The sequence below is a fragment of the Bidens hawaiensis genome, unplaced genomic scaffold (genome assembly GCF_021521415.1).
Source record: "Bidens hawaiensis isolate Kalapana, Puna unplaced genomic scaffold, B.hawaiensis_p1.1 tig00017272_1, whole genome shotgun sequence".
NCBI lineage: Eukaryota > Viridiplantae > Streptophyta > Magnoliopsida > Asterales > Asteraceae > Bidens > Bidens hawaiensis.
In genome coordinates, this window is record NW_027492619.1 from 193,658 (window position 1) to 203,308 (window position 9,651).

Here is a 9,651-nt window from a genome sequence, read left to right on the forward strand (position 1 = left end):
AGAAAATATATATGTGTGTTGAAAGTAGAATGGCCAAAGAATGAGGACTTGTTGTCCATAGGGGCGGGCCTGTTGACCCTTAAAAGTTCGGTGTTGAATTGGCCCGTATGAAAGTTCGAACCTTTATCGTTACTTTTGGTAACTCTAGAAATTTGGTCGGTTTGGATCTTTCACTTCAATAATATGGTTGGTTTAGTTAATGGAACGTTTAGATTTAAAACATCATTGTATATGTATGTACTTCAAAATTTCTATATTTTCACCTGTGTCGTACACGGGTCGATAACCTAATTTAATATATACACAATATTCAATAAATAAATAATAAACTGAAAACAAAATACAATCTCCATATCAAGATAACATTCTAAAATAACGTGTTTCATATACACCGAAGTAATAATGTTTTAATTGTTAATTATATTTGTTAATTACTTTTAACCATCATAACCCTTAGAGAGGACGGACATCCATATGGGTAGGGTGTATGACTTTAAAACTACATGGCAACACCACCCCATCACATGTGGGTAAGGTGCATGGCTTCATTCCATGACAAAAAAATATTTGTCACACAAAATTGATTCATTATTGATCATTGAAGAATTAAAATGAATTAATAAAGTTCTAGGGTACTTGTAAGTAGGTGTTGTCTGTAAGTTTGTGGTTTGTGGGTAATTAATGGTAGAAATGAGGTGACTATACATGATAAAATACATGCATGGTAATACCCATTAGTGCCCCTTACCATCTAAGAAAATTCAAAAGATGCCATCAATATCCCACTAGCTAGCAAGATCTAATAATCACAACTTATGTTGAACACGTAACCTTTAAGATGTTATGATAGAAAACCAATGAAAACATTAGTTGAACATGAGACATCCGATAGAAGTAAATCAACAGTCCACCTTTGAAGGCTTGTATTGACTCTTAAATTTATATAAAACTAAGAATTATTTATTTATTTATTATTATATTTTTTTTTTGCAATAAATAGAAATATATTTAAAAGCTTAATTCAACAAGGGTATAGTTGCTATAAAAAGCTTAACAAAAGAAATATAAAGTGAGATGAATAAAAATAATGGCAATAAGATGCTTCCAACAAATACAAATGAGTAGAAAAACCGCACCCAGAAAAGCATTAACATACATTTCATGACAAGTTCAAATTAAAAAAACTATACATTTATTTATACAAAAATAATAAACGAGCAAGTACAAATGAGAATGAGATAAACCGGTTGTTGGACTGTCCTCAATTAAATAAACATCATAATACATTAATACTTATAATATACAATAATCAAACAAAACTAATTAATTAAAAAACATCAATGGCCCATTGCAGTCCCACCACCCCTCACCCTCACAAAAAGTTATATTTCCTTTTTCCATCTCAAAACAATTTTAGTCAATCCCAAAAAACTATACAAATGTTGTTGTTTGTGAAGTGTGATCACTGTGATCATATATATATATATATGTTGTTTGTGTGTGACAGACTGATGAACATGGGAATAATACAACCAGAATAATAACATTGGAAACTTTTCATCAACTGCTACTGCTACTACTTGTGTATGTATGTATGTGTTTCAGTGTGTGCTTGGTGGGCCCACCTCATAATAAATGTACACCTTAGGTGTCAACTTTCCTCTTCCATTTTCATCTCCATTTGTTCTTGCTTCTTTCAAACGTTTACTGGCCACCTTTATACTTCAGTTTTTTTTTCTATATATATGATAACTGTATTTCATGTTATTTCATCTGGGTATGAATCTTTTATCATAAAGTTTATGTTTTTATGAGTTTTGCTGCAAGATGGTAACTGAGTATGAATCTTGATTGCTACCATGATCATAAAGTTTAAGTTTTTATGAGATGGTAAAATATTTGAGGAAAAAGATTGGATTTTTGAGGTACCCATGTTGAGTTAAGTTTAGAATTATACAAATTATTTGATGGATTGTTTATAGGGTAAAGTTTTGGGGTTTCAGAATCTTGAAAGGCAAGATTGCATGTCTTGTAAGGTGTTGATCATCACATTCTTCAAGTAATTTGACTGCCACTTAGAGATTGATGAATTGAAGCAAAGAAAACCAGTTTAAAGTTTTGGGAATGTGAATCTTTATTTGATGCCATTTGGGTGAAAAGTGGGAAAAAAGTTTTGATTCCTTGCCAACCAAAGAATTCACAGTTCCTTCAAGTTTACTCTGTTGTAAAGCTTGAGAATTTGAAATTGGAATGTTATTGGTTTCTTCTAAAGAACATTTGCCAGCTCAAACATTTTTTCTTGTTGATATCATCAAAGGCCTCTAAAATCTAGGTACTTTCTTCTGTCTGCATCGATTTATCACGATTTTGCATTCTGTAAATTAAGGTTTTTTTTATTATTTTATTTGTCCTGTTCTGTTAGTATCGATCTAGTTTCGTATTAACGCGTATTTTTGCATATGTGTGTGTTAATGCTTGTGATGGTTTGGATTTTTCAATGATGCATGGTGTTTTAGTTTTCGTTATTCATCATATACTGTTTAATTGTGTGGATCTTGTTTATGTGATCAAAGGAAAAAAAAAAGGTGTAATTGTGGGATAACATTATGAGGAATGGAAAATAGAGGAAAATGATTAATAGAAATAGAATCTTGAACTGATAAAAAAAAATGTGTTGTTGTGTACTTATGTTATTGGTATGTCATGAACCTTTATTCTTTAGCATGAAAATTTTGTTGTTAATCTTCTTGTTAAAACAAAATCTGTTTTTCGTTTGTTTTACGTGTTTGACAAGTTTCTTTAAAATATATTTGAGTTGAGAGCCTAATGATTGTAGGGTTACTTAATCTTGTCTAATATCTTTTGATCATATATATTGATCGATAATTTTGTTATCAGGTTTAGGTGTCGTTTATAGAAGTTGAAACACTCCCATTTCACTATGGCAAAGAGATCAAAGCGGCGCCAACGACAACAACCTAAAGATCACGCAGGTTGTATGTGGGGACTGATTAGCATGTTTGACTTCCGCCATGGTCAAACCACTAGAAGACTGCTTTCAGATAGAAGTATAGTCGCCAAAGATATTGTTGGTAAGCATCTTGCATTCGGTAAATTATTTACCGTTTTCATGTGTCGTGATTTACATTCTGTGGTTTGTCACAGCTGCTGAAATGAATAGGCTCATGGGTTCTGAAGAAAAGCATGTAAACATTGAGGTAAGTATATGACATGATGTTTATTGGTGGCAGTTTCAACCATTGGTTTGTTTCATGAAAAAAATACTGCCATTGTTGATACACTTTAATATTGTGTGTGTTTATGTTTTTTATCCCAAAATGTTTTCAGGCAAAAAGTGAGAAGCCGACACTTGACACTGTTAAAACAAGTGTGAAGGAGCTTATGGAGGAAGAAATGGTCAGTGAACAAGATTCCATGAAACAAATCAATGGCGATGAAGTCGAAAAAAGTTCAAAAAATTCATTTGGTGATCAAGAAATCTCTATTAATTGTCACGATCCATCTCAGAAAACGTCTCAGTATAGTGATCTGGAAGCTCTAACTAAAGAGGTATTACTGATATATCAGAGAAAGAACACTGAAGATGATCTTGATGAAGGGCGAAACCGTACTTTCACCATTGTTGAAGAGAAACTGAGTGCAGCAGTCGAAGTGTTCATGAATGAAAAATCAAGTGACAAACGCCAACTCATCGACACGTTTCAAAGGTTAAATTCCAATAAAGAATTGTTCTTGAAACTTCTTCAAGATCAAGCTTCACTTACTGCAAATGAAGAAGACCAAAAGTCAAAGTCAACAGAAAAGTCAAATCGGTCAGAAACCGAGCCAAAACCAGACATACCCTTGGCTCGAAAACACAGAAACTTTTTCTTCAGAAGAAGTAAGTCACAAGAAAGTATGCCAATAAGCAGGATTGTGATCTTGAAGCCAAATTCTCTGCAGAATAAATTCAAAGTGGAAAATGAAGTTCATAGAGAAAGACTTTCGACCCATTTTTCATTTATGGAAATCAAAAAAAGACTTAGAAATGTTATTGGAAAAGAGCAAATGAAACCGAGAGGTGATGCAAAAACAGTTGGTGAAGGAAGTAATATTTGGAAGTCTCCAAATAGAGACCATTTTTATACCGAAAGATTTACTAAAAGAATCGAAAGGGAATCAAAGTTAAAAGAATCCGAAGTAAAACCAAGAGAAAATGATGATGAAAACAACGGTTCAAGTCGTCATATTTCTAATATTTACACCGAAGCCAGGAAACATTTATCAGAGATTCTAAGTGGTGGCGATGAAGATGCAGATTTGATAATGGGAAATGTACCAAAATCTTTAGGGAATATTCTTTCATATCCGGACTACAACTCTCTTTCTCCTGGTGTGAGTCCTAGAAAAGAAAACGGTCATGATTCGGTCAACGGAAGTCAACCATGCACGGTTAGTGTCGATCTTGAAGAGAAACCGAAAGCTCTTGATGAAGTTGATCTTGATACGAGTCCTGAAGGTACTATTTTTATTTATTTATTTTTTTGTCATATAAGAAAAATGTAACATTATAAATGCTACAATTATAGGTGGATAATCGGGTTGGGTTGACCTGAAGCAGTTTTGTCCAGATATTTTTTTGACTTTTTAAATAAAAATTTAGACATTAGTGTATTAGATATGGTTACAATACTTACTAAGTACTCATTATTTAATTGTTTGAATATAATGATTTATGCGATAAAAACACACTTTGGGCAACTTTCGATCCGTTTGACATGTTTCCCTTTTAGCTAATTCTTTTACATGTTGACCCGTTAGAGATAAAGCCTAACCTGGACTGAAACATCCAAAAGTATAGAAATAGAAAATTTTATGGTGTTGAATTGTGAAAAGTTTGTGTTAATATGTTTTACTTGTGATCTTGATATATGTTTTTGATACTTATGCAGGAGTCATAGAGATAGAAAACCATGACGAAAACGAAATGGCAGTCTTGGATGAAACAATGGATGAAACCATTGATGTATCCGATGAAGAAAGATCTCCCCAACACTTGAAATTGGTAATGACAATTTAAAAAATGTTTATAGTTTCAAAACTATCTATGATTTTGTAATGGTCAAAGATAAATTCTTTTGGCTTTATAAATAGGACCCACAAAATTAAAATTTTGAAAATGTGGTTGTATTAAAACATTATTTCTGCTAATGTTTTCAAAAATCATTCATTACAGATTCTTAACAGTTTTGTGAACTATTCACAAAGATGCTGTTTTTAAGTTGTTTCCACTTAAATATTCTTTCTGCTAATTTTTCAGGATTCATATGAAGAAAATGAGTTTTCCTCTCCAACTGGATTTTCACATTCTCACAAGCTCGATGAACCCGAGAGTACTGCAAGTGATAAAACTGAGAGACCTAGTCCTGTATCTGTTCTTGAGCCACTATTTTCAGACAATGAAATCAGCCCTGCAAGCACCGTCTCTCAATCCAGTGAGCAACCACCTTCTTCTTTCTATTTAATGAAAATATGACCAATATATGGCTCGTATCGGGGTGTTGCTGAGCCGAAGCCTGAGCTTGGCTCATTTAACTTATGAGAGCTCGAGCTCAAGATATTATTAAAGCTTGAGCTCGAGCTTTGATCCAGTATAACTCCGATTATTATTTATTAAATATTTTATTTATACTCATATATATGGGGTCATATATATATATATATATAAATTTGTAATTATAGTTTTGTATATAACATAATATATATTAATTTGTTTTATTGTATAATATAAATAACAGAGTGATCATGTAATTATATATTTCTATGATATAATATATTATGATTTATAAATTATAAGCTCGTCTAGGGTCGTGATCCTACTCAAGCTTGGTATATATGAAGCTTGGGCTTGATCGTGTTCATTAAATAGACTTCAAATTAGGCTCAAGCTCGTTTATGCATGGGTCAATTACAGTTTTTAACGAGTCAATCAGATCAGAAGTTACTCAAAACGTACTTTTAATGAATAAAATATCTCTTAAAACACATTTATCCAACTTTTGGACCCAAATTTACCCATTTGACCCTTTTGCCATTTTTAGGAAATTATGATACTTTTGCTAAATTAAAGCGCATGTAATCTTTTCAGTCGAATATGCAATACAACCACTCCGCATTCGATTCGAAGATCAAGAAACACGCACAAGAAACTGTGTGGAAAATGAAGAATCTGCATTTGAATATGTTGAAGCAGTGCTGCTCGCTTCTGATCTCAACTGGGATGAATTTGGAAAAAGATGGCTTTCATCAATGCAAATACTCGATTCATCTTTATTTGACGAAGTACAAATCTTTTCAAGCCGGCCCTCTCACGATCAACGGCTCCTGTTTGATGCCACTAATGAAGTTCTCGAAGAGATATGCGACGGCTACCTTGATTTCTTTCTTGAATTATCATTCACCAAAAGGAAAAGTCAACCGGTTCCAAAAGGCGCGAGCCTGATAAACGAGGCGTGGGAAAGAATTGAGTTACATTTAAAAGATAATTATCCGCTTTCTTTGGATCAACTTGTAATGAAAGATCTTGGAATCTCAAGAACATGGATGGAACTTAGTTCTGACTCAAGAGAAATCGTGTTTGATATCGATGAATCAATCTTTGAAGAAATGATCGATGATACCCTTTTGAGTTTAGTCAGTGATCGCGTCGATAGTGAAACTTAACATGAATAAAAGTTTGGGATGGAAGGTCATTGTAGATGGTTTCTGTAAGTAGATGGATGATATGATGTAGAGTTGTGTGTTTGAGTGCGTTTTGGTTTTCTTGTTTGTTGATATAACATCTTTTTTTTTTGGGTTTATTTTTACATGTTAGTTGTAGTTACAAACTATATAATGGGATTTCCCACCAAATAATGTTTGAATTGAAGTTGTTTTGTTTGACTCTTAAATAGTTCTAAGTTGATTATAGTGTATCTTGATATGTGTTTGATTATTGTAGCATTTGATTTGTTACTCAAAAGGGGTTGTGGCACAGCTTTTTGTCCGTTTACCTGTTACTTTATTGTAACTTTTTTGAATTTAGCAATGAAAAAGATGAGGGCGTTTAACCTAAAAAAATGTTTCTTTGCTTCGCTTTGGTTTGTGTGTGTGTGTGTGTTTTTTTTTTGGTTATTCATTATAAGTTATTACTATTGTAAAGAGTTCGGTTTCAATTTTATCACGTGTAATCCGACACTAACTTGATATTCAAAAACATACAATCCATCACTCGACTCGCATGGAAACACAATGGAAGCTTTTGAGCGACAAGATCATGAAGAGTCTAAACTAGGCACAAAGCCTTCAAGTGATAAGATGAAGAGTCTAAACAATGATGGAAGTTAAGAGGAAATTAATGTCAATAATATACATTAACAATAGCTTAATTCTCATCATGGACACTGAAGATCAAAATGGCAAAATTAGGCTTACAATTTATATTAATTTGAATGTTGGTTATTTTGTAGGGATTTGATGGGAATGAAGTTGTGATGCTATGGGCCGTGGGGCCATCTTATGGAAAAATGAGTGAAGTAATGTGTTGCCGGCTTATTTGCTTCATTATTAGCAACAAGAAACAATGGCTCAATATATAATAATGCAAAATTTGATTATTTTTCTTGACGCTTTATCCTGCTATTTATTGATTATTTTTACCGGTTGCGTTGACGATAATCCGCGAGTGCAAATTTGTTTTTGAATGCTCATTTTATATAAAACTATTTAGATGGACGATAACATTAACTAAGCTAAATTAAATTTACTGACTGTCAGCGACTAGTTACATGTTATCTCCCGCAAGGTTTATTCCTAATCAATTCCTTCCAATCAAACCTACTAAATTGCTTTTAATACTCAGATTCCATCTTGCTTAAACACACGGACACCAAGTCCCAATTTCTTCAACTTCATCATCACCCATATGACTGGAGGCCGGTCCTGATGAACGAAATCGAATCCCTGTTGTTATTAAGGTAATCGATTCCAAGTCGGAACCATTTGTTTTACTTGTACATCTTTGGTTTATCTTCTTCATATTCACATGATGATGTTTGTCGTACTAGGATGCTTATAATTCTGGTGAATTGCTTTCCTCAATTTTAAGAGAATTGATAGGGCTCCCAAGGTATGATATCAAATTTTGCTAAACTTATTAGTATTTTAACATTGAACAATATAGGAAATACCAGTGTTTAGCATGATAACATGATCTGTAGGTGTGATTGATTATTTATGTATTTAGGGGAATTGCCAGCTGATTTTGAATACAATCATGCTCTATGATCGGGTAAATATGTGCCACATTATAATTTGCTATGATTTTTTTTTCTCAAGTATACTTTCAAACTCAGCAGATGGTGAGTTTAAAATGATCAGATCCGACGCATTTGTAGATAGTTAGTGGAGTTTCGTGTATGTGTAGGCATGTATTATGGATATTAGTGGCTGATTTAATCCATCTTTCAAATTCTAAGTCAATGGGAATTGATTTGAGGATGAATTTATCATTATTTTGAAAATATTCATCTCTTCCATTTTTGTTCTTCTTGTTTTTTTATCTGTTCCTTGGCCTCTGGAATATTCGGCTTGTTTCTCATGCGGTTGGAAGTAGACACGGCTTTTTGACAAATCTTTAAAATTGTATTAGTAAGTTTAATCGATTCGTGTATTAGGACATTTTATGAATCGCTTATCATTAGAAGTTTGAAAATGTATCCACTTTCTCATAATTGATAGCGACTTTAGTTATGTGAATTTTAAAATTTTGAAATCGCTGACTCGACTATCGACTTCTTTAAACATGTAATGTAAGTTTAACCGATTCGTGTATTAGGACATTTTATGAGTTGCTTTGCATTAGAAGTTTGAAAATGAAGCCACTTTCTATGAATTGATAGTGACTTCATTTATGTGAATTTTAAAAAACTGAAATCGCTGACTCGAATATCGACTATTGACTTCACTTTTCAAGCTTTATAGTCGCTATCTTGAAAACAATCTATGAGATAACGACTTCAGTTATGTGAATTTTGCAAAACTGAAGTCGCTATCCAACACATAATCAATTATCATCATGGGTTTTGAAAACAATCCATTTGTGTAAAATATTCCCTATTAACAAAGCATAGCACTTGGTTATTGTTTTCATGGGCTTGATGTCTCTGTAGGTGTTATATGTAGCATGTTGCATGCTCTATAGCCAATGTGGAAGTCATGCCTTAAATGATACCCATGTGTATAAGAAGATTCGGGCCTATTTTCACTTTGGAAATAAAGAGAACGAAGTGAATTGCTGGCTAAATTTCTCAAAACGTATGTATTTAAAAGTGAAAAATGGAGTTGGTATGCTCCATTTCCGGTCCGTGATTCATTCTAAGTGGCTTATATATGCAGAGGTACAAGTTCTTTTATGATATACTTGATTTCTTTGATATGGTTATGATTTAACTTTATTTGACAGAAGTTTTCTTTTAGTCTTTAGATGAAATTTCTCATATATTTTCGTTATGGGCAACGTTTATTAAATGGATCTAACGTGTTGGCGGGTCAAAATGGGTTGGTCATATACATAGGTTGTAACCGGGTCGACCAGTCTATTTACAATCCAAT

The 9,651-nt window shown here is 32.9% G+C and overlaps 1 protein-coding gene across 1 annotated transcript; it reads left to right on the forward strand.

Moving 5' to 3' along the window:
* The first annotated feature begins 1,510 nt into the window (after positions 1–1,510).
* LOC143553541 (uncharacterized) lies at positions 1,511–7,016 on the forward strand. Its single transcript, XM_077043523.1, has 7 exons — positions 1,511–2,332; positions 2,899–3,092; positions 3,166–3,218; positions 3,349–4,519; positions 4,953–5,065; positions 5,321–5,495; positions 6,149–7,016. Exons 2-7 carry the CDS (start codon positions 2,942–2,944, stop codon positions 6,721–6,723), a joined length of 2,238 nt encoding a protein of 745 aa, XP_076899638.1. The 5' UTR covers positions 1,511–2,332; positions 2,899–2,941; the 3' UTR covers positions 6,724–7,016.
* The last annotated feature ends 2,635 nt before the right edge of the window (positions 7,017–9,651 follow it).